Source organism: Crassostrea angulata, chromosome 2 (genome assembly GCF_025612915.1).
Source record: "Crassostrea angulata isolate pt1a10 chromosome 2, ASM2561291v2, whole genome shotgun sequence".
Taxonomy (NCBI): Eukaryota; Metazoa; Mollusca; class Bivalvia; order Ostreida; family Ostreidae; genus Magallana; species Magallana angulata.
This window is the reverse complement of record NC_069112.1, coordinates 8,118,276-8,144,178: the sequence shown is the minus strand read 5'-3', so window position 1 is coordinate 8,144,178 and position 25,903 is coordinate 8,118,276. Positions and strand designations below refer to the sequence as shown.

Genomic DNA, 25,903 nt, shown 5'->3' with positions numbered 1-25,903 from the left:
ATTTATTTTATCGAGTAAATAAACAAAATATGAATTGAAGATATCTTAAGACAGGGTATACAATATGCGTTTACAATTTGATTTCTTCTTGTGTTATTGTAAATAAACTTTTGAATAGACGAACCTAGGTCTCACTTCAAGACAGATATATAACGTTACCAAATATAGGAGATAAGAACATACTGCATACGACCGCTCGACTGGCTTTACATTTGTTGAAGTATTCACTTGGTCAGTCATCATGTCAAGGGAATCAAAACTCATAATGTTTAAATAATTATCAACTCTTCACCATTTTCTCAATACCAAATAACTTAGTCCAGAGTTTCGCAATCAGCAACCTAAACCTCGACTAGAAAGGTACTCATAACCAGTAGAGTCATAAAATCAACTTGAAGATGCAAACTTCGATCGAAAAGTAATTTTCTTTGGACACAGATCTAACCTAGATAAATAAAGGCATGCAAAGTAGTGCATATGAAATACTTGTTACCCCAAAGTCTTCAGCTTAGTTCAGTTTTCGATGAAACAGTTATATGCTATGTTTTGTTCAGCATCCCCGCCAGCACGACGTATTTCTTGAATACTTTCACATAACAAACCTGATTTAATTACAGCTTATATTATTTATCATTACCAATGTTATTTCTTCATATATATTGTGTAGTCTAGAGCATTTTAAAATATTCTTTGTTCAGTCATATCATACAGTTGGGTCTTTTTTGTACCAATTGAACATCAACTTCTTGTTAAATGATGACTTTGTTTATTTTTATTTTTAAATTTTCAAACAAATTGCCGTTCCTTGCAAATGACCGCAAATGCTTAAAACTTTAACACAGTCTTTGTTCAGGTATGATATATGGTTGGTTTTGTTTTTATTGCATTCCGACAAATATTCCGTTAAAGATATCTCAGAAACTATTCACTGCGCGTGATTAAAATTCTAGCACACTTTTAAGTTAGGTATGCCATGTGTTTGGACTTTTTGGGGGGTACCAATCGGACTTTAATTTCCTGTTTGATACTGACTTTTTTCCCCTAAATTTTCAAACATATTTTTGTCAAAAATTTCTAAGAAACTATTCACCCCAGATGCTTGAAAATGTTACACACTCTTTGATAAGGCATGCTATTTGGTACGATCTATTTTGAACCAATCTAATATCAACTTCCTGTTACATGTAAGGGGGTATGGGACATCTGTCCATATTAATGTTATTTAAAGTACCTTATAATTAAAATACTTTAACCGATTTTCAAATCTTATAATATTTAACCAAAAAATACGTAACAATTTTAAAATCCCCAGCGGGATTCGAACTCATGATTTTAAGATTCGTAGTGACCACTTTAACCCACTGCGCTTCACTGTTAGATGACAAACTTTGGAAATAAACTATTTAAAAATTACACTTGATTTTTATGTTTATTTCGATAAATAGTACGACACAACATGGAAGTGTCCTATACCACCTTAAATGTCGACTTTACTTATTTGTATTTCACATGGAGTGTTTGTATTCCTAGTGAGCATTCGTTCACAGATATCTTGTTTCAGCAAATTATTCTTCCAATTCGCAGGCAATTGATAACAAATACATTCACATTTGAAAACTATAGCCTGCTGATCCCTCAGGTATAACATTCAACATGGAGGCTGATTGGTAATGAGAATTTCAGAGTGTTAGCTAAATGAGAATCAACTGAATCGACAACACTCACATTATTCAAGAAGCCTCTATATGGTAAGACGAGGCCGTACGCGATTTACAGTCATTCTTTTGTTTGTCTTGAACATTTGTGATAACCTTCAGGGAATTCCGTTTTTTTCCTGGGTTTTTTAATCACTTTACACAGGTAATGATCACGACCTATACTTAATATACACAAGATAGGAAACGTGTACATAAATAATTTGCATTTGTATTTTTCAAAAGAAATTCGAAATGTTATTTTAATTGATAACGTACAGTTTCCAATGTTTTGTGATGCTAAATATTTTCCTCATTCCATTTAATATATAGCATAACACCTTAAGTATCGAGTTCAAGACAGCATTAATTGAACAATCATATAGGATTAAAATAAAAGAACAACACTATTTTTTTTAAATATTGCAAATCTTAAGGCCCTGTCACACCAAGTTGCGTCCCCACGGCGTGTTCACGGCGTTGTAAAATTCATGGAATCGCCGTAGGATCGCAAGGAAAATTCAGAAAAAATGTACCGTTTTATTTGAAAATTTTACAAGTGGAGTCGTCACGGCGACCGAGGCGTTCTTACGGAGCTTCCACGGCGTGTAACTGCGTTTCCACGGAGTACTACTTGGCGATTAATTGCGCTCTCGCCGAGTCTCCGCTGCGCTCTCATGGCGTGCTAGGAGATTTTACCGCGCGTCCACGGCGTGCTCTGCGCGCTGACTGCGTGCACAAGACGTAGGCTAATATTAATTTGTACAATTGTATGGGAAAAAAACGAGAATTTACAACTAGTAAACAAATGATTAAAAAATTGTTTTGATTTTATGAAAAGGTACATTGTAATATTGAAACATAGTTACTTCTTAACAATTTGTGAAGGACTAGGATAAAACTTTTAGTAGTCAGGTCTACAAAAAAATCCGTTATTAGTTGTTAGAAAACATAGAAAAGATTTGAACACATCAGAACCAAATGGCATGAATTCCATCGACGTCCATTGATAGGTCTTGGAATATTAGCAAATTCTACTTTTTACATAGTCATCTACATCCAGTTTGATAATTATTACATCGCTTGCTATTGTACAACAGCCATTATTGGAGTTTTCGTGGTCTTGATGACAACGCAGTAGAAACGCCGTGGGAGCGCGGTATAAACGCAGCAGAAACGTCACGAGAGCGCGATTAACGCAGCAACAGCTCTTTGGGGTCGCTGTGTGAACGCAGCCAAATGGAAAGCAACTTGTTTAAACGCTGTGGATGCGCAGTGAGAGCGCAGTGAGAGCGCGATAGAGACGCAGTGAGATCCCAAAGGACTCCGTGAGGTCTCCATGCAAGCGCAATTGACTTATCACTGCGTCTACACTGCGATTAGCTGCGTTCCTTGAGCGCGCCGACGGAGCTCTCGTGGCGCTGTTGGCGACCTCACTACGCTTCTACGGCGTGTTAATCAGAACGCCGAGCCACGGCGCGTATTTTGTGCATGTTCAAAGTGCGCGCCGTCGCATGGCGTTCTTCAATGTTCAAGGCGATCCCACCGCGATGGACGAAGATGCCGTTGCGTTCTTACGGCGCTCTAGGAGACTCTACTGCGTTTACCTTGGCGTTTTACATTATTTAAGGACGCAGCGGGATCGCCGTGAGGACGCAGCTCCGGTGTGACAGGGGTTTAACTCTGATGTAACCATGAAAATATCCAAGCGACCACAAATTGTTAAAAAACCGATTTGCGAATATTCTAACAGTATAAGCGGCCAGCGCGCTGTTTGCCAGACCGAGTATTGTATCACTTGTACAAAAAACCTTACCCATGAACAAATTGACTCAGAATTAAGGTATCCTGCTCTTCAATGTTCTTGTATCAAGAATGTGTTAAGACGTATATCATTGAAATCTGCTGACAAAACATACTTTAAAAATATAAAGATAATAGGGGTGGGGTCAGTGTTCCTCCTTTTGAGTTATGGCTAGTTTGTTTTGCCTTTTTTGCACCAAAATTGCAATTTCAGCCTGATTTGGATTTGTTGTCAGTATTTTTGATTATGCAAACTTATTTTTTCAAATACTGTTTTTATTATGCACAATGGTCACACTAAATTAAAGGGATTACGAAGAAAAAATGTTTACGAAGCTGCATTATTATTATTTGTTAGCTTTTAAGACTTGAAATTGACATTTTCTCTAATAGTTACAATTTGATTTGAAAAAAAAAAAAAAAACATAAACAAAGCCTTTTGAATATCAAGAATTTTATAAGATCAATTAAGTTTGGCGAGATGTGTATTCAGTATCATTTTGACATTATAAAACATTGGGGCCAGTGATGTCAAATTTTAGATATATGGCTTTAAAGGTAAACTTCTCGCTAAAATATGTCATAAAAACAGCTAATTATATATATATATATATATATATATATATATATATATATATATATATATATATATATATATATATATATATATATATGTATATATATATATATAGTGTGTGATTCAAATAAGTCAGCTATTTTTTGTTACTTGACGGCGTATTTTTACAAACCATTAAAATTGTCGTAGAATATTAAAGAAATGATAACTACGCTTGTCAATCAGATTATATGTTTTTCCTTCTTTCTCAGTCTTGTAAACAGGTAGAAATTGACGTTTGTTTAATTTGTTAATTTGCAATGACAGACCATATGAACACAATGCAGAACATTAGTAGGAATGATATACTGTCCATCGTTGAATTTTAAAGATAGGTTAAAAACTGAAAAGACAAATGCTTAATGTACAAAGACGATCTTATTTAACTTTTTATTTCTACAAATTTTTATGCATTGTAAGTGTTTTGAACTAAATATCAATTCTTTGTAAACGTCAATCTTGTAGGTTTTTTATTCATAAAATTCAAAATTGATAGATTTGCAAAACATACCAGATTATAAATTAAATATTTTTTATTTTTGCAATTTCAGATATCGAGATTGAGGCAATGACAGAAATTGTTTTTAAAGTGAGGTCATCAAATTACCCCACCCCTCTTTAACTCTTTCTCAATCCGCCTGCTTTTTGTCAGTGATAATGATTTTAAAATTGTATCATACATAAAATGTTTAAAGCTTATACACATTTATTAATTATGAATGCATTATATAACTGATAAACTCCTGTGCATCATATCAACGGTAAACTTAAAATAAATCAAACATTATTTGCCTGACGTCATGACGTCAGGCATATCTAAGGTTTAAAAGTTGCAATCTCCGAAACAGTGCAGACAATGGGACAAGCAATATCATGATATTTCACAAAATAAATTAATCGATGCATGTTTAAGATGTCAGCATTTACATTAACAATGGATGAAAATGTTATATGGCATGTAATAACAACAGCGAGCAGGAGTTTTCAAGTAAAAGGGACTTTCACTATGCAGTACACGTGTGTAATCCTGATTTAAAAATAGATCAGCATCCCACCATATTTGAACGGTGAAAAAGGGGAAGGGGGTCATCGCAACAAGTTGTATCATATTGTCTATTACGGTACAATGTAAATAATAATTGGTGTTGGATTATCATTATTACAGGAGAGTCATCAGTTTGGATTAAAACAAATATATATTTATACAGCTGGAATGTTTATTGGAGGAACTAAATCGCCAGAGCGGGGTATGACCCGATTTTCGTTCAGTTGGGTGATTTCATTAATCTTGAAAAGGGATCATAACTCGCAAGTCTTACTAAACGTACATTACTACATTTAACAATTACTAATCAAATGTGTTTCTTAATTCGATAGATTTCTTCCAAAACATCCGAACCAAAGTATAATATACATGTATATAGCTGTTACAAAACAAATGTCAACAATTCATCTGACCCCCTCCCCGTGGCTCTCGGTAATAACAGGATTCCGCGCCATAATGTCTCATTCATAGATTTTGCGCGCGAGTTGACGAGTCCGTTAATTGGGATCATGCGAATACCCCAGAGCACACCATGTGATTACATCACAGGCACGTAGCATCGGGAGTTGGGGTGAGGGAGGCTGCTTCCCCCTCCACACTTTTTTGGCAGCTGGCACTTTTCTTAACTTTATAGGATAAATGGAAATATCATGGATCCCCCCTCCAATTTTTTAGGAGCATGCAATAAATGAAACTGCAAATAAGGAACTCTAATTGAATTGAAGTTACATTTAGGGTTTTTGTTCATGAATTTGAGAATTCACCCTTTTTTAATTACTTCTCAAGATGATTTTGATTAAGCTGCCCACACACATTTTAAATCAAAACGTGTTTGTAGACCCTTTCATATTTCATATGGTTTGAAATTTTTAAAAATGCCTTTCAGTTGATTTCGCATCTTAATTTAAATAACAAATACATGTACAATTAAAAAAAAAAACGACTATTTACTCTCCAGCTTTCAAGCTTATATGCACTTATATGATATGTGTACATTTCTAAAAAAAATGAATTAATAAAATTAATGAATTTCAATTGATATATATTTACATGTTCTAGATAGAGGAAAAGACTGACATTTCGTCCTTAATTTGCACGTTCCGTTTATAAATTTATGATCAGCAGCGAAAATAAAAATTCATATCTGAGAAGATAACCTAATTGATACATGCATGCTTCTATTGAATAATTTTGTTTAGTCAGGCAAGCTTTTTGGAAAGCTATTACTTGTGTTAACCTTAAGTTTTTGGTTTAACAGTCATATTTGATCGATGCAAACGTCACAAAGTTAAAAAATATATATATTGTTCATCAAAAGGTTTTGAAATGCTCAAAAGATAAGGGATGTGGGTAAATTATAAAAAAAAACCAGTTTTGTTACAATAAAATATATTTATATAGTAAGTAGACTTTGGATTTTCTGAGAATAATTGTGGTTACAAGATTGTTGTTACCAATCTAATGAAAAAGGGAAAAATAGACGCTAAAAAAAATTAATTGTATAAATAGAAAAAATGAAGGGAAAAAAGGAAAAAAACCCACAAAAACAAAATCAAAGAAAAACCAATAAAAGCAAAACACAAAACCCTAAAAACCAACAGTAATACAACAAAGTATTACATCAGTTATTGTACAGCAGCAACATATTCCCAGTATATGATAGATGTATAATTCCTTTAATGTCAGTTCAACATGTTAATGTATGTATTACATAACGCTCTTATCTTCAAAATATTCACATGTATGTTTTCGGAGACATAAACTGTAACTGCAACGATTACATTTAAATAATTTTAAATTATCTGCCAATTATCATTACACGTTTACTGAGATTTTTCTTTACATTCCCTTTTATCAAGAGTACACTTATTCCTCTTCATGTTAGTTTTACATATCCTATCCACTACTTAAGATTAAATCTCGGAAAAATTGGTTGGTGTTAAATTCTGTTGTGATTTCTTAGAGCTATTATCTTTTGCAAATTCCTCCGAAACGCCAAATCTTTTAATTTTTTCTCCTTTTTCTTCTTTGTTTTCTTCTCGTTGCAACGTGCTTGCAAAAATAAAAGAGAGAAATACAAGAAGCTTATCATCGTACTTAATATTCCTGTTGGTCAACAAATCGTGGACAAAACTCATGTAAAAATTGATAAGAACATTGATTCTATATCATTTTATGTAGAATGTTTAGTAATAATTCTAATCAGAACCAAATGAAAATGGATTAAATGTAATCAAGCGACCAAATCTTTCCTATCCATTGCTAATGAAACGACTAGTTTTCTTACTTTGGCACTTATGTAGACAGCAGTTCTCTCTCGTTGGGCAACAGAAGAATCGGTAGGGGAGGAACACCAGGTTGATGGGGGACGGAATTCTCCAGTCGTAGTCATTGATCACCGTGTATCTTTCAAATCTCCACAGCTTTTCCGAATTCTCCTGTACTCTTTCGAATGTGTAGCTATTTGATATAAAATTAAAATTTGTTCTTTCTTTTATAACAACACACACATTGAATAAAATTAGCAATTTTCTCTCTTTTTTTGGCCAATTTCAAAGATAACTAGAATTTTTTTTGTATTAAACAAAAGAGAAAAGCTTTTCGACATCCCCTTTTCCCCTTTTATATAAAAAATATCAGAAAAAAACAACATATTTCCCCGAACTCTTCAACGCCTTGATACATGTATATACACTTGCATGAAAAAGAACTTATAACAAATGTCGAAAGCAGGATACCTTCAGAATTTTAAAAGAAGCTTCACTTTAAATTTATTTCTTTTTGAACATCATAAAAGAGTCTTTTTTTTCATATCTCGGACAAAGCACAAAGCAAAAGAATGAGTAGAGCATTTAGTCATTACATTATTTTAGCAAAGAGAGATAACTTTCTGAAAATAATTTTTTGAACTTTATTTAAATCTTAATATTTAGGCCCCTTAAACCCCAACAAGGAGTCAAAAATGGGCACATTGGGCCATAATTTTTAAATTGTACTCTCCGCTTTAAATTATAAACCAAACAGATTTTAAAAATCGGATGACAAAAAAAGTACAGCTAAAGAGCTGTGTTGAATAATGATCCCTCAAGATTCCAATTTTCCGGAATCTTATTTTCAGAACCATTTCCGGTCCATGCATTAGGTCTCCTTATATAATACGAAATATAAAATATTTGCTTAAAAACTGTTTTAGGAAACGTGACATGCGTGGATTAAATTGAACTTTAAATTCACATAGGCACTTTTTTATCAACTTAAAAAAACCCCAACAGTTCTCAATAGTTATAATGAAACTTAAAATATATGATGATTATGACAATTTTAACATTTCTCATGCCTCATTCCTTAAATCTGTCCTTTATTCTAATTTTTTTTTCATCCCGCTTTTTTCAAAGTTTTATACCTAATATCTTGAAAACAGTAAGACATAGGAAGAAGTTGTCACCTACGATTGTGTAGCTTGAATTACTAATTCATGAATCTCTTAGTTTATAATCAAAAAATGGAATTGAAACAAGGGTCCTTTTAATATTTTGTATTTTTCATGTGTAAACTGGAAGTTTACAAACCGGGAGTCAAAAAAGGACATATTGGAGAAGTAAGAAATTGTTACAATAATTGAACATTAAAATATTATGATTTGTGTGAAAAAAATCACTATAATCAGTTTTCTCTCTTATTAAATGGTCAATATATTAGTTTTTCTGTGAATATATATCTTTATATAAAGTCGTCATAATATGTAGAAATCAGAAATATTTTAATATTGGAAGGATAAAAAATATCAAAATATCTTCAGAATTTAAGAACGTTATAGGAAATGTGGGCTAGGTCATATCTATTTTAGTTTCAATATTTATTCCCATTTAGTAGTATAAACCGAAAGACATTCTGATATCATTTCATTGAAGAACATAATCTTCATAGCTTAAAAAGATGTATACATAACTGCAAAGAACTGCATTTATTTTTATCATTGGTTAGTTAAGGAAAAAGGTAGTGACCTTTACCTGACCTTTATGCGAAAACAAGGATGTCAAATTTGATTAATTTGATAGAATCATTTAGTTATATGATTTGTTTTACTGTGTCAAAATTTCATGAATTTCTTATCATAAGAAGTATGTTTGATAACGAGAACACTCCTTTTTTAAATGTGATTTATTTGCATTTCTTGTGCAGTGTTAAATAAATAGAGAATGTTGCTTGCTCACTTCTGTACAAATTTAACAAATACTCAAAGACAAAAATTTATTCTAGTACAAAACAAATGTATGAAAACAAGATGACAATTTCAATGTCATTTGATAATTACCTTTTGTTTCGGATTGAAATATCACTGGATGAAAAATACAGTTTCCGTACACCAGAAACCTTATGGAAACTGTGCGGAAACTCAAGAAAATTCATGGTTTACACAAGGTTTCCATTTGGAAACCTGAAGTTTACATAGGTTTACGCATTGCGTAAACTTAGGGTGTCCACCATTCCAGGTGGTTTACGCAGCGGAAACTTGCAGAAACATGAGGTTTACTAATTGTTTCCGCAGTGCAGAAACCATAGATAAACTCAATGTTCCGGCAGGTTTCCGCTGCGGAAACCAATCATAAACCTGAAGTTTCCACTGCGTAAACCACCTGGAATGGTGGACAGCCTAAGTTTACGCAATGCGTAAACCATTAATAAACTTCAATTTTTTATCAATTTTTTTCAGTACAAAAATATTGTGTAGAATATATAATATATTCTTTCCTGACCAATTGAATCAGATGTTCATATATTGATAAGAAATTAAAGACATTCATCATCAAAGCAATTTATTGCATAACAATTAATGGTAATGGTAAATTCTCAAAATATACAAGCACTATGTACATTTATGAAATTTCAGATCATAGTACATGTAATAAAATTGCAAATCTATGCAACAAATCTGGTATTAAATATAAAAGTTGTTTATCATATTTTTGTCAGTTTCCCATAAATAACTTCATCTTGATATACACAAAACCTAATACATGTAACAATAAATCAATCACACACAAGCATAATAATCTGCAATCTTTATCTTTCTCACTTGCAATCTATAGACCAATGCATGTATGATTATTGGACCTGTCTAAAATTGCAGTTTGTGCAATACAATGTCATCAATTTTTTTTTCACTATTTAATGCAAGAGGACATTTGAATTTAAATTTAAAACATTGTATTTTAAATACACATGTATATACATTTGATTGATTTGGGGGGGGGGGGGGGGGGGCTCATGTGTTAAAGTCAAATTGAACAAAAATCCAAAACGGATTTGAACTCATGATCTACTTTTCACAAGCACAGTACTTAAACCACTTAGTTTTGATGATGCACAACCAAATCAATTGATACAAAGAATTAAACAAATCACCAATCACCATCTTGTGACATAATGTCATAAACAGTGTATGTCTATGTGTAGTGGGGTAAGATGCATAGTTTTATAAAGGTTGGAACACAGACGTTTTTTTTTTTAAATTAATGACAGGGCCAACCTTACAATTCCCTTGATAAAGATTTTCTAAAATTGTGTTAAAATCATAAACAAATATAATTTTTGAAAAAATGAAGAAAAAAAAATCACAAACTCCCATTACCCCATTACTTGTACTAACACACAAAATTATTTGATAAAGGGGTATAACTGAAAAAAAATCATCAGATAAAAACTTATGCACATCTTTAACAACACAAAATTATTAAATTCAAGGGTCAAAATACCCTAAAAAATACTGGAACCAAAATTTACTGGTATTAACTAATATACCCATTAACACATTGCTCCCTAAATATCTAAAAAGTATGAAAAGTCTGTGCATCCGTTTATAGAAGTTGTGCTTCTCTGACCCCCCCCCCCCCCCCCTTTCGTTTGCCTGATAAAAAAATCCATCAATGCATATATCATAATTTCTTTCAAACATTAAAACACTAGCTTCATTTCTAAGCACTATAAAAAAACCCTTATTTCAATAAAAAGATAATCCAGTTACAGGTAACCTTTTTTTCTAAAATAAATAATATATTATTATAACAAACTATAATCTTTAAAGCGCAAAATATGCATAACAATGCCTTAATTTCATAGCACTATACAAATGAAAAGATGAAAATATTAATAATTTTTTTCTCTACAATAATTAGAATTTACTTGTAAAAAAATATTAGACAGGAAATCATGTATGTACTTAACAATTCTATGGCATTTTTCCCATTTACAAAAACTGAAAAGAAGGTGGACTTTATGGCACAGAGGGATTGGTTGATGAAGAGATTAGAGATCTCACTACGGTTCAGCCATCAAGGTGATAGGTTGTAGAGATTGCCCAGCCGGGAATGTCCCTTGGAGGTGGGGTCATGGTCATCTCAGTGGCACTCCTGGTCACTTTAGACTTCTGCCTCCTTTGTTGAATCCCGAGAGAATCGCTGTATCCTCTGTCCAGATCACACTTGATTGCCCGCAGAAGACTTGATTCCCACACAAAGGGAATCGCAACACGCTGTGTTGGTTCATCTTCGTCTGTCACTTCTGGTGATGTGGCCTCCTTGGGTAGGCATTTTCTTATCTTCTTTCGGTCCTTTTTCTTGTAGATGGCATCATTTTTCAGCTGAGTGCATTTACTCTTTAATTTCTGAAAAAGTTAAATCTCTGTTTATTACATTCTTTGACATTTTTAAAAGGTTATCTTTCTACATTGATTCATTAAATATTTTGGCTATTCAAGCTGGATATAATTTTAAGAGTGGGAGGCCTCTTTTAGCCTAAGGAGGCTGTATGGTCAACAAATTAACATCAGATCTGCCTGAAATATTTATCATTACACGTATATTATACAAAGCTCTTCATTGCAAGAAGGTAAATATAGCCTAATAATGGCCACAACCATGTAGCCCTCTTAAAGGTCAAACACTAAACACAAAGGAACTACCGCCACTTGTTGATTCTACATGTAGCATACACATTTACTAATTTCTTTTATACATTTATATCAATGCATCAGAATGCATATCCACCCAAGATAATGTTGAAGTTCAAAGGACTGAATAATGATAACTATTAATTCTAAACAAATCATTTGATATTAAATCAATGAAGAATGACTTGGTAGTCTGAAAGAAATCTGTCGAAGTAAATCTTACATCTCTAATGCGCTTTGCCTGTTTACTCTGGCGTCTGTGGAGTTCCTTTTTCCCTTTCTCGCGTCTTCTTTCTTCATCACGCATGTTTCTCCATACTCGCCTTAATGCCTCTGAAAAATTAATACAAAATTAATATGCGCTAAAGACAGTGTTTATATTCTACCTGCAATCGAATATCACTTTAGTTTAGACATATTTAGACCTTGTAGATTACATCTTTGAATTTTGATTTATGGTTCTCTGAGAAACTATGATATCTACAGTCATATATATATACATTAAAAATATCAATTATTGTGACATTTGAAACATCAGTTTACTTTACCTTCAATGGTACCTGATCCCCAATCATAGTTGGTGTAGCTTCTCCTAACTTCTCGCACAATTGTCCTTATATCATTGTTTTCAAACCTTATATAAAAAAAAAAATATTTTAAAGTTAAAGTTTCATGGATGAGTATCAAGTGTAACAGGCTGGGAGAAATAATGATAGACCAGATCGGAATTTGAACCCTAGCCCATGAATCTCTCGTCAGGTGCTCTACCAAATGAGCTTTCAATTGCCAGTATTCACACAAGTCTGACCATTAAATAGTGATTTAAATATAATATCAACATACAGAAACAAACTTTTGATTGGAACAATTTTACAATATCCCAGATAAGATGGATGTGACATACCTTCCATTTTCAAAGTTTAAGACTGGCCACCTATTATTTTTTCATCTCAAAAACAACTACCACAGTAAACAGTATTTCAATGTTGTTTTTTTTACATTTGCAAAAGATCGTGATGTCAAAGTTTATACTGGTACATTTACTAACACAACAAGCACTCTGAGAGTATTGCACACACTATACTCGTCCCCTACTGGTTTGTATTATTCTATAAAAGCTTCAAAGCATACAACTTTTTCAAAACTATTATAAACGAGATGTTATCCTTTAATCAGAGATAAAAGAACAGAGGAAATTCAAACTATATAGTTGATACAGAAATTAAATACAAAATAGGGAAAATAATACTGTTTATTCTATCTCCTGTAATTTCACCATGTCCAATAAGTATTCACTGGTAGAAATTTGTAAAAACTTTGCACTGTTATTCACAATATCATTTCTTACCGTCTTCTGTACCCCGAATTAATCCAAACAGTTAAATAGCCCAACCCAAAATAGAACCCGATTGTAATAATACCAAAAAAACTTGGCGATTAAATTTACAACACAATACTTGACACTATTTTACAGAACTAATTTGTTTGTTAGAAATGATAAAAGGAATGGTAAAAGTAACGCATGATATAATCACTGCAGATGACTACATTGTACAATCATACTGCCTCATTTATTCAACACACACCAAACCTGATAACAAACCAGAACATTAAAAAATTGAAATATGAAAAATTAATTTTCTCAAATATATGTCAACCAGACGCTACAAAATTGTAAATTTGATCTGTAGTTTGATGTTTTGAAGTTGTTCAGCAAGTTTCATAATATTCCTCTAACGCATAAAGAAAAAAAAGTGTGTAAAACTGAAGTGGTTCAGACAGACGGACTGATGGACACAGAGGAAAGCTATAGTCCCCTCCGGTGATACTGGTAGGGGACTAATAAAGAAAAAAAACCTTTTGAATGTTGACTTCTGAAATTTGGAAACCGGCAACCTTTCATTATGCAAGTAACTGTATATATCAGAAACATTTTATTAAAGAGCAAATGAAAACATAGCAGAATGAGGATATGAAAAAGATTGAATTCCCAAAAGCCAAGTCAACCAATTGTAGGTCACTGGGAGTGTCTGATTTTGTTTCCAACACCATGAATCATTTAAACTAGAACCCTAAATCATTGAAAGCACTTTAAGCTGTCGCTCTAGAGAAGTTATACCCCAATACCTTTGAATACCAAGCAACTTTTTTTTTTCAAAATTGAAACCTGAATATGTATGCATATATATAAAATGTACTTAACACACCTAATTGATTATAAATATTTATATATTCATTAATAATAAGTGTTTTTTTTTCTTAAATGTGCTATCATTTATTGCCAACCATATACAAATTGAGACCTCAACCAACATAAGATTATCTATTTGTCTTATTCCTGAACACATTTATTGACTTTCAGGTAGTATCATGGTATATGACATTTTTTCGAAATAAAAAATAAAATCAAGTGTAATTCTTTAAATAGTTTCTCTCGCAAAGAGTACCCCAGTAGGTTAGAGGATCCACTTCAAATCTATAGGTCATGAGTTCAAATCCAGCTTGGCCAGGGGATTCTACTTATTCCCAAAATATTTAAAATGTATATCTTGGTTAAAAATTGTAAAATAAGAAGATTATAAACCGGTGAAAGTATTATAGCTATAATGCACTCTTATCCACATGAATGTGTCGCATAATACCAATATATCAATTTACCATATTACCATATGTTAAGGGGACTGTACATAAAGAAGGAGAAAAAGTCCCAATTTCTATCAAAACGTCATATTTTTCCAAATTCATTGGCCCTGGCCCCAGTACCAAAAATGGGTGTGAGAGGCCTGAATCAGCAGATGCTGATTCCTTATTCGATCACTAATACGACGCCATGCCAAATTTTGAATCATTCTTAAGCCGTCCTATCCTGTTTGTAACTTTTACAGTTAAAAAAACCATACCCAATGTCATAATAAAAAAAATTCTCTGTTTACACCCAATGCATGTAAAGTTTAGTTTTCCTGCAGATTCTAAACAATTTGCAATTTTGAACTATCATACTATAATTGTTTCATGCAGTGGACATATTTACTGTACTATAAACTATGGTAGTTATCATGGTAAATACTTATAGTATGAACAAAGCGCTTGGGGATAATTTTGCATAATTTTCGAACAAAAAAATCCTAACAGCTCAACAGCTACTATAGAACATGTAAAACCAGGCACACTAAGTTGACTAACAAAAGAAAATCGTCACATCCTAGTTTTCAGTAACTTCTACAAACTTACTTGTCATAATCCACTACTAGGGGGTTTTCTACATCTTTTTTCAGCTTTCTGATGACTTGCCTTACAGCTCTCTATAAGTAAAAACAACTCGTTAATCGCTGGGTTTGTCTACAAGACTCAGTCTACACCGGATATCATGTGAATTAAACTATAAAGTATAAAATCGGATGCCGTTTATTTCCGAACAAAGTTGACGATATATTTAATGGTGATCTGATAGACTGATACGATGTTTTAAAAATCGATTTAAACAGGTATCAAAAGATTATTGTTGCCAATAGTCGCTAATATACTCATCATGAGACGAAATGCGACTGAAAAACACATGAGAAAATGGCGCCAAGTCTTTGATGTTCGAACGATCGGCAATATGCCGAGGAAATCAGTACATTTGATGTTTGTTCACAATTTTTAGCATTGCAAAATATCAATGTTGTTCTTATGATAATAAATTTATCGATTCTTGTTCCATTTACCGAGTTTTAAGCAGTAACTTTTTAAAACTGAAATCAAACAAACCAATGGCGCCATTTTTTTCTCCAGCCGATCTAGCTATTTTAAAACTTACTTGAATTCCGTCGGGCATCTTGAGGGCCTTCTTGCTCTTGGACGAAAACATTTCCCTCAGATGAGCCAGCTCAGACAAAACACGATCAGCGGTTCTCTGGTCTATTTCTAACGTCGTACAACTTTGAGTTTAAATTAACGAGTAACTGGGCTCTGAAACTGGACCCGAAGATGGACCCGCGAAAACGAACAGCCAATCAGAGCTCAGGAAAGGAATTGTGGGATTGCTTTATTTATGTATTTTTTCATTATGTTTTTTTAATGTAGAATTCTAACTGTATTTATGATCTTTAATTTTGATAATATGATATCTTTTTAACAGTTTCAATATTTTGAATTTAAGTCTGGCAAGCAACAATTTGCCAATTATCATTATTCATATCAAATTGTTCATAAATACATTATTATAATTTTACTATAATGTGTACCAGTTGCATGGAACTCTATATATTCTATTTTACAATCATTTCGTATCGTCTAAGTAAATTAAAGGTTATCGTAAATATGCAGTGGCAACGGAAGCAAATTGAAAGTGGGGACTGGACTAATCCTCTGAAATCTTGACAAGCAAAGAAAAAGAAGAAGAAAAAACATAAAAAAAACCCTAATCTTCAAAATCATGAAAATTCTAATCGGGGGGGGGGGGGGGGGGGGGGGGGGCTTATATACCTATGACTCAAACTTCTCATTATTTCAATCTTTTCAAGGGTAAATTTAGGAGCTCTATTATATCTCTGCTGCGAGAAAAAAATTGGGGGGGGGGGGGGCTGAACTCTCTATGATGCTACGTGCCCAATAGTTGGGTCTAACTTTGCAGAAAAAGTGAAGGACGGTGTTAAGCCCCCCTCCCCCCCCCCCCCCAGCCCTCGGTTCCGACGCCTATGATATGAACGCCTATCTAAGCGCTGATTCATCAAAATATATAAACCATAATTTTGAGGGTATCGAAGTTTACAACAAACTTAATTTTTGCAGATACATATATAACAGTATATACGTTCCTGATTTTTGGAAATAATCGGGATTTTTTTCCACAACAATCGATTTAAAATATCTTCAAATGAATGTTAATAACAAAAACAGAAATTTCTTTTGCGCTATTTAAAACTAACAACAAAGACAATCTTTATTTTGTACCAATCCAAACCAAACACATCCCTATGATTTTCTTCTGTTTTGCTTTGGAAAAAAGGTGTAAATGAAATTAAGTTCGTTTTCTTGCATAAAAAATGAACACAATAAAGATACTGCTTTAAACACGATCATTGTAATGTAGCTTACATTTTTTCAACGCAAACTGGGCATGAAAGGATAAGACCATTTCATCTTTTTTTTAATTAAAAAATGTTGTTTTTTTTTTTAAATAATTATCTGTGTATGTCAAGGTATTTTATTTCATATATTCATTTATAATTATTCTTTTTTTTTTCCTTTCTTTTTTTTCAGCTTGCATTACTTTCTGTATTGCCCCCATAGGAGGTGGTGAATATATTGTTCTTTGATCGTATTGTTACCTGTTAGTTACCTGTGTATTCTATGTGAAATGCAGGGTTTTTTTCGATTTAAGAAACAATAGAGCTGATTAACCAGCGAATTCGGAAATTGCACACAGGGGCACACCTGTTCTCCAAGGAGCACAGGTGTTTCCTGTTAGTTACCTGTGTATTCTATGTGGATTGCAGGGGTTTTTTTCGATTAAAGAAACAATAGAGCTGATTAACCAGCGAATTCGGAAATTGCACACAGGGGCACACCTGTCCTCCAAGAAGCACAGGTGTTTCACACCTGTTCTCTCTCTCTCTCTCTCTCTCTCTCTCTCTCTCTCTCTCTCTCTCTCTCTCTCTCTCTCTCTCTCTCTCTCTCTCTCTCTCAAATTTACAGTAAACTGTTCTACAAACGGATCTCGAGATTTTTATGTTGTTTTTTCCCCAATAATTCAAAAATATAATATCTCAGCAGAAGGGAAAGGAACACATCGTTAGATATATATGTGCATAATTTATTTGCCGCAATTAAAAATGACTTATTTATTTCGTTCATTTTATGCATGAAAATTTAAACACAAACATAAGAATAGTATTCATATTAATCAGTATATTAGTGGATGGTCTATAATATCATATAATAAATTGCATGCACTGTACGTACATTGTACGTATAAATCAAACGCACCTGAAATGGCTACATCCGGTTTTATTTTTAGGTTAGATCTTGATATTTTAATATTGTGTGGTTTTATAATAATATTTACACGTACTTTACGATACTATGCATCATCACGGTAACTCTAGACTATTCTGGGTAAAAAATTCTTGAATTATACCGGGGAAGGGGAGAAAGGGGGTGATGGGGGAGAAAGGGGGTGATGGGGGGGGGGGTAAAGTTAAGTTACATATAACATAATTTAATTATTAACTCATGCAGAGTTTTCTTGAATTTACAAAACAATGTACTTAATTAATGACTTATAAATCATAACAGTTAAAGTGTCTTGGTAATTCAAACAAACACAACCTATACACTATTGCTAATAGTTATATAGTGATTATTTATAGTTTTTTAGATTAATTGATTGAAGGAGTAAAATACAACTACATAAGGATATATAGCATTTCAAACTTCAATGTTCATTTTTTATACATAATAATGCATGCTGATACCTCAGATTAAGCATGATAGTAAGAGAAATAATTAAGTGTTTCACTCAATAGGCCTAGGTAATGTTATGGCAATGGCGGATAGGTGGAGTGGAATAACTGAATCATTCATATTTTTAAAAAAGGAATATGGCTATAAGTTTAACTGTCAAGATCCTGCATGTTCCTTCAGACAAAAGTTAAATTTAGCATGCGCAGCAACTTCAGTGAATGTATCTTCATGATTGAAATCTATCTCAAATGTGATGCATTGAAGCAAAATATATCATTAAATGTCACTTTTTTAACACTTGTAGTAGTAAAATTTGTAAAATTTTGATATTATGAGCTACACGTTACTTATAAACATTATACTATTATGTAACTGTTTTGAAAAAAAAAAAGATTTATTCTATTAATAATAGATTCATATATGTAACTCAAATTAAACACTTGTTTACGCATTTCAGTAAATTTAAAACAAGAGCCAATAGGAAATTATATTCTTATATTTATTATTAACTTTATATGCATATGTTCATCTCCTGTTTAAGGGCTAAAAATATATTGATATTAGATAATACAGTATCTAGATTGTATGTCTGTCATATTGAAATGTCTTCAAAACATATTATTACCCCCTTTTTGACAGTGATGTAGACTTTTCTTGCATACATTGGAGGATGTTTTTCTTAGGCTTGAAGGCGACTGATCAAGTCTAAAATAGGATAAATTGAAAAACTTTTCACAGATTTCAGAATAAATTTTTTTCATTCAGGCATAAAGTGAGCTGAAATTTGCTGTGTGTGTTTATATCTTAATGCTTTAGAAGGATAGGGTTTAGATTTTACTCTAAGGACCAACTTAAAACAATTTATGACCCTTGGTGTTTGGAATTTTTGACATTAATAAAAGTCAATCTTTTAATTCTTATCTTTGTCATGCATCCTAGTTTTAATGAATATGTTTTAGTTCACTAGATAGGGTGTTTTATATTGCTACCATGTAAATATCTAAATAAGGAATACTGTCATACTGACACAGATTTAATAAGCCTTTTTTGGGGCTTATTAGTTCCAGTAGGTTTACTCGTGCGTAAACTACTTGTAAACCATTACATGGTTTCCATGAATGGAAACTATTTGGAAACAATGTAAACTCATATATTGATTATATATTCACTTTTCCAATTAGTTTACGTAGTGCGTAAACCATTTGTAAACCATATTAAGAGTTTCCGCAAATGGAAACCATTTGGAAACCATATAATAGTTTCCGTAATGCGTAAACTATTGGGGAAACATCAACTTCAGGTTTCCGCATAGTTTCCATATAGTTTCCATTTTGCGGAAACTGGACTTTTCATCCAGTGTATAAAAGCTTTAAAATACAACAACAGAGATTAAAAATTGCAATTCAACTGAATTGCTACAAGTGGACAGGGAAATTGTAGGGACAAATGTCACGAATGGTTATATTTTTGTACGGTAAATTACTATATTTAATAATAAGATGAAAAAAAAAATTTAACAAAAATCTAAAACAATCGAGTTTCATGTCGACTTGTTATGAATATTAAAAAGGTTGTGCCATAATTGTTCTATTATTCAACAATATATTAAATACATATCTTTAAAAATTGGTCGTTAGAAAAACATTTCCAATTGCAGTCTCTTGCAACAAGCTGTCTTATCAAATTCACAGTTTAAAAGTCTTACCTAAACATTGCGATAACAAGGTTAACCAAAAGGAGATTTGAGAATAGAAGGTAGAATGCAGCCACGGCTTGAACAGTCCAATCTTCTTGGGGACAACGTTCTTTAGAAGTATCAGACTCCCATTCAGATGTTATATTGGTACATTTGTCCTCTTCGAAATCTGGCTTACTACCTAAAATTTTATTCGATAAAATGTTATAAACATCTCTGGTACAGTATCTCTTCAAGAAAAAAAAAGATCAACACAAATATTTCCAACAAAAATGAAATGGTCAAATTGAAATTTAATTACGTTCATAGACAAACTTGAAATTGAAGACTTTTGAGAAAAAATGTGAAGACCTTTTCCAGTGCCGTCTATATTTTTCATGGGCTACTATTTACTAAAATGATGAATATGCAATAGTCTAACGATTATATTAATCTGATTTATAAATTATATGCTCATTTCACTTACCATCAAGATAATCAAGATTCAATTCCCCATAAAGCTGCCAGTAGGGATAGTATATAATGGTCCAGATTCTCCAGTTGGTCCAATCACCGCTCCATATTGATTGATGATCTGGCCAGAGGTTGGCATGATAATATATACCAACTCCCAATACCAAAAATACAGCAATGGACAGGAATCCGAGTAGGTCTTTCAGCTTAGAATTGAAAAATTTGTCTTTAAGCTTAATTTCCAAAATGAATAGTGAACCTTTTACGAAAAGGACAGTAAAATCACGATATATGTTGTCCATCTGCCATATTTTGCATTTAAAATCTTGTACAAATTGCGTTCAGTATATAATACATTAATTCACATACCATTTCTTTTATCATGATAAGGGTTGGCCCAAGTTTTCGGTGAATCAGAAACACTTCCAGGAATCTCAAATACATGACAAGCAGAGACAAGGCAAACATGCGTCTTGCAATGGTAAATGTCTCGTCAATGTAAAAGTGTCGAACAAACAATGCAGCAATAAGCAAAATGTATGACAGCAAATCCACTACATTCCAGAAATCATATAAATATCGTTTCATTCTGGAGTAATAGCTTCTGTGTGAGCGACCCTGGGCTTCCAAGCATCCCTAAAAGGAAAACGTGTAAAGTGCACGATGCTTAGAGAAGCAACGCAACGCAATGTTTCAAAGTATGCGCAGTTTATCCGGAAAAAAAATTATCTAACAATACACTTTTTGTTTGAAAAAAAAATGTTTCATATAAATATACGACACTTACACACACACACGCGCAAAGAGAGAGAGAGAGAGAGAGAGAGAGAGAGAGAGAGAGAGAGAGAGAGAGAGAGTATGGAATAATTATAATATTTTTCTGTAGTAAGGTCGGAAGAATAATGCTTGATTGATAAATGTGTGATCAAAACACATACCTTTATTCTTTCGATGTTATAGAATATCCATTTTTTTAAATTTTTGCTCATACATTATGTAGACACCAAAACGAATAAGCTGACAGTGTAGTTTGATAAGTATTTTAAAATTGTTTAAAACTACAGATTTTTAAACTTACAAAACAGCTTATCAGTTCTTCAATAAAATCTCCAGCTCCCCAGAAATACACATAATATTCAAACACTCGAGCAATGTCCTGTACATAGTATCTGGTGCTGATACTCGTGAGTACAAAGGCGCTGTACATTACAAGCATTGTAAAAAACATCATCTGAAATAATGAACGTTTTTATTAGGGACAACTTTATCTCTTCCTTCCAAAATTAATAAAGAAAAGTACGTACAACTTAAACATCCGAAGTTAACAATTAAAAGTTTCACATGAATGAAATAACATAACTTTGCTTATATTAGTTGTATATTTCCACTTACATAATTGAATAAGTATTTTGTCAAGGGTGCAGTGAGGAACTTCTTTTTCTCTTTAAAAGCAGACTGAAATCATATTGATTAAAATTTTTCCTTTAATAAGAAAACAATTTTACAATGTAAAACTATAATGCATGTTCTTGAATAAAATAAAAAGAAACATATTTAAAGTATTAATTTTGGAAATTCAAAAATGTTTTAGGGTTTACCCCTAACCGAGTGGGATTAAATGCCAACGAAAATGTCTTTATGTTTTGCAATTATGCGATAAACTGAAATTCAATACACATTTATTCTCATTTTATCCGTCAAGTATTGTTTTGCATTTTTAAGGGGCATAAACGAAAAGTACAAGCATACATAAATCAAAGATGATCAAAGAAAACCACATTCTGATCTTATATTTAAATTTTAAGTTTATATGAGTATTGCAATTGAAATAGAACTGAAAGAAAATTATTTGTCTAGAATAGTTAACATAACACGATATCATAAAGATAAGTTTACTTTTAACGGAAATGCTTACCAGGAAGAAAGGCTTCAAGTCTGGTGCCAAATTGTTGTACCATTGCTTATTCATGTTCTTTTGTGAACATGTATGAGCTACAATATCATACATGAAATTTTCATAAGCAAAGGTCAACGGGCTGGAGTGGATTCCCCAAACAACCGCCTCGTCATCCATCATTTCGATGGCATGTTTTGTGTTTTCGTTGTACATACTATCCATCAATGCGATACAACGTTGTTCGAACATTCTGAAAAACCAATTTTGAATAACATTTTTTAAGTAATGAGTTCCTATTTTGTTATATATAATAATACGGATAAGCACACTGATTAGATAAATGTTAGGTTAGTTCAGTAGTTTTCTGGTTATTGCAAACAAAACTACTTTGAGTGTTGTTCCAAATCATTCGACAAAAGCTGTTCCTTGACATTACTGGCCTTCTTGGAAAGTTTCTTGAGAATAGCTGAACACAGCAATCCAGTCACTAAAACAACCAAATAACAATTGCAAACACAAAAAAGCCAAACCGACGTAAACAACATTAGTCAAAAATATATTTTCTTTGAAAAAAAATATCGAAATTGTCTAAATATTATAAAAAAGAAACCTTGGTTATACAGACTTGGCGAAAGATTAACCAAGTTTATTTAATTTTGCATATTACATGCGAGACTTGATGGTATACGTTTATTAAAAAATCGTAAAATACAAAGATTATCAAACAAAAAATTCTTAGCTCTTCGACGAAAAAAGAAACAGTATAGTTTTTTGAGTTCGAACTTTTTTACATATATTAATATTTATTCCATGATATTTGTATTTCAGCTCTGAAACATGAAATGTATGTGACATACGTTATTTGTTCGACAAGAAAAACTAATTATTTGTACAAGTCCCAGTATAATGGGTTTTCCAGTGATCATGAATGAACACAATAATTGGAAATTGATAAACACGGACAGTTGTGGCAGATCTCTTTATACAATTTTTTTTTCAAATTACATTTAATTTAATCTATATAAAACTTTGATCAGTTTCATTTTTATTACATTTTCGACACGTATATCATATGATAGAAAAGGAAATAATTTGATTCGTTCTTTTATTTCTAATCAAATGTGTTAGAAGGCATATTTATTGAAAACAAATTGAAAGCCTTATATTTTAGCAATTTTTTCACGAAATGTTTAAAAAATCTAAAAAGCTTACATAAATGGTTTCCACATCTAAGCCAGCAAATTTCAGCTAATTCCTTTCTATTAGCGAAGATTGCCCACAGTAATATATCGGAAATGGTTGATGTTTCAGTAGATTCTGTAATATTTATGAAATTTGATATCCAGATATGTCCATTGAAAACACATTATCACAAGATTATTACATTTCATAGTGTCACATTTCTGTTTGCATTCAAATGAACGGTAACAGAGTATCTGGAGCATGATTTAGGTGCATTATTGCCAAGATTTTTCTAATTTAAATCTTGAAATTTCCAAGTTTCATTACGGAATTTTCAACTTAAGCTTTGGAATTTCAAACTTAAACCATAGACTTTTCATCTTAGGAGTAAAATGTTCCGACTGATAGTGGCTTATTTAAGTTTTTACTGTACATGTTTGAAGCATTCTAGTAAAATAAAGTGTTAGACATGTTACCAGAGACATAAATAACAGAAATTGGCAACTCCGCCATTAGCGTGTTTTGTTGTTAAAAAATGGTACCAACCTTACTTTGAGAACTTCATTTTCGTAAACTGAGATAATGATCTTAAACCATAAGTATATTGTTTTAATGAAAGGTGTGCGTAGGTTTTAGACATTTTTGAAACAAAAAAAAAATAAATAATAAGATTAATGTAAAAAAAATATATTGGTCAGCTGTAAAACATCGGCGAAGTCTCGGACGACAGGTAACCAACTGCCTCCTAAAACTACTCTTTTTTTATTGTTTATATGACATAAACGCATGAAAATATAATATTTTGAATGCTTTGGTAATAGGTTTTTGCTGTTTATATTTCAATATAATTGTTTATTAGAAAGATATACTGATTTAAACTGGGAACAATTTGCAATAGGGACCACGGGATTTTGATCGGTTGCCAATCTCTATTATTCATGTGTTTAATGTTACTGATACATTTATAAAATTAGACTAAGTAATTAAAATACAAAATAGATTTTTTTAAATTTTAATTTTTAAACGATGTTTCCGTTGTGAGCCTTGTCATTGTGCTTTTATGACGCGATGATAAAGTCAAGCCTTGTAGGAAAAAGTAAAAATCGTACGCAATTAATTTTTTTTTAACATAATATTGGTATCATCTGGGTTTTTTTTTTAATACTTTTTGAATGAATCAATTATACCAAACATTATATGTAACATTCAAAATATATGGCAAAGTATCGTGCCATCTATCATTTTGATTCTTTAATTTAAAATGGTATGGCCAACAACAAATATTCGAACATCAACACGCTTTAAATATTTTTATTCAGCAAATATAAACATGTACGCAAAAGAGTTTTACTATTGTATTGAAGATCTCTAACTTGGATTAAAATAATTAGTTTTGGGAGAATAAAGATAATGCAATTAATTTATTAAATTACTAGGAAAAAATATATATTAAGAAAAAAAAAACAAACATAAAGCATACAATTTCATTTTATTATTTGTGAATGTGTAAAAAAGTTAATCTCTTAAATAATAAAAAATAACCTAGTACCCCCCTTACATACCGGGGACCTTTGTAATTAAGCAAAAACATGTTTTCGTGTAAAATTTGTAATTTTTGTTGTTGTTTTTTTTTACAGAAAAAATGACAATTGTTTGATAGAATAAACTGTTTTTCAGCTTTGAATCCTAATAATCTGAAGTCAACCTGGAAACTCGTGTCCCTTACTGTAAATGGAGTTTCGACAGAGTAATCCCTGCATTGTCAATGTGAACTTAGCAAACAAGATATCAATCAATAAATCAATAAATAAAACGATAATTAGTAGTAAAAATTAAAGGGGCATGGTCACGATTTTGGTCAAAATTTTTTTTTTCGATTTTAATGTTTAAAATGCTTCAGTAAGGCATTTTTAATAGGCAACCAAGATTTCAGTGTCATTTGTTGAGTTATAAGCAAGTTACAGAGCTTACAATTCCTTGCTATGTAAACAAAGTTTGTTTACATTCTGAACGTTGAAGTGAAAATTCCAGTTTTAGACCTAAAACAAATGTGTTAATCGTTATGAACTGTTTATTTATGCTTAATATGAATAAGAATATAGACAAATCAGCTTAAAACAG

General features: G+C 32.0%; 2 protein-coding genes across 3 annotated transcripts in view; both read right to left on the bottom strand.

Moving 5' to 3' along the window:
• Positions 1–4,669: 4,669 nt before the first annotated feature.
• The window catches only part of LOC128171909 (transient receptor potential cation channel subfamily M member-like 2), a 35,719-nt gene continuing 14,485 nt past the window's right edge, over positions 4,670–25,903 (bottom strand). Inside the window, exons 12-21 of the mRNA XM_052837677.1 lie at positions 23,813–23,917; positions 22,988–23,087; positions 22,619–22,850; positions 22,096–22,158; positions 21,782–21,934; positions 21,073–21,339; positions 20,717–20,909; positions 20,260–20,431; positions 7,446–7,618; positions 4,670–7,210 (exon numbers count right to left, since the gene is read on the bottom strand). Of these exons, the coding sequence (XP_052693637.1) occupies positions 7,098–7,210; positions 7,446–7,618; positions 20,260–20,431; positions 20,717–20,909; positions 21,073–21,339; positions 21,782–21,934; positions 22,096–22,158; positions 22,619–22,850; positions 22,988–23,087; positions 23,813–23,917 (1,571 nt within the window). The 3' untranslated portion in view covers positions 4,670–7,097. The remainder of the gene's footprint in view (positions 7,211–7,445; positions 7,619–20,259; positions 20,432–20,716; positions 20,910–21,072; positions 21,340–21,781; positions 21,935–22,095; positions 22,159–22,618; positions 22,851–22,987; positions 23,088–23,812; positions 23,918–25,903) is intronic.
• LOC128171929 (uncharacterized) lies at positions 10,008–15,544 on the bottom strand. Of its 2 annotated transcripts, XM_052837712.1 has the most exons (4): positions 15,339–15,544; positions 12,656–12,741; positions 12,331–12,440; positions 10,008–11,822 (listed from the first exon to the last, which is right to left on the bottom strand). In XM_052837712.1, exons 3-4 carry the CDS (start codon positions 12,412–12,414, stop codon positions 11,484–11,486), a joined length of 423 nt encoding a protein of 140 aa, XP_052693672.1. In that variant the 5' UTR covers positions 12,415–12,440; positions 12,656–12,741; positions 15,339–15,544; the 3' UTR covers positions 10,008–11,483. The 2 variants fall into 2 exon arrangements, with proteins under 2 accessions (XP_052693672.1, XP_052693673.1); XM_052837713.1 differs by lacking the exons at positions 12,656–12,741; positions 15,339–15,544 and having other exon boundaries at positions 12,331–12,585.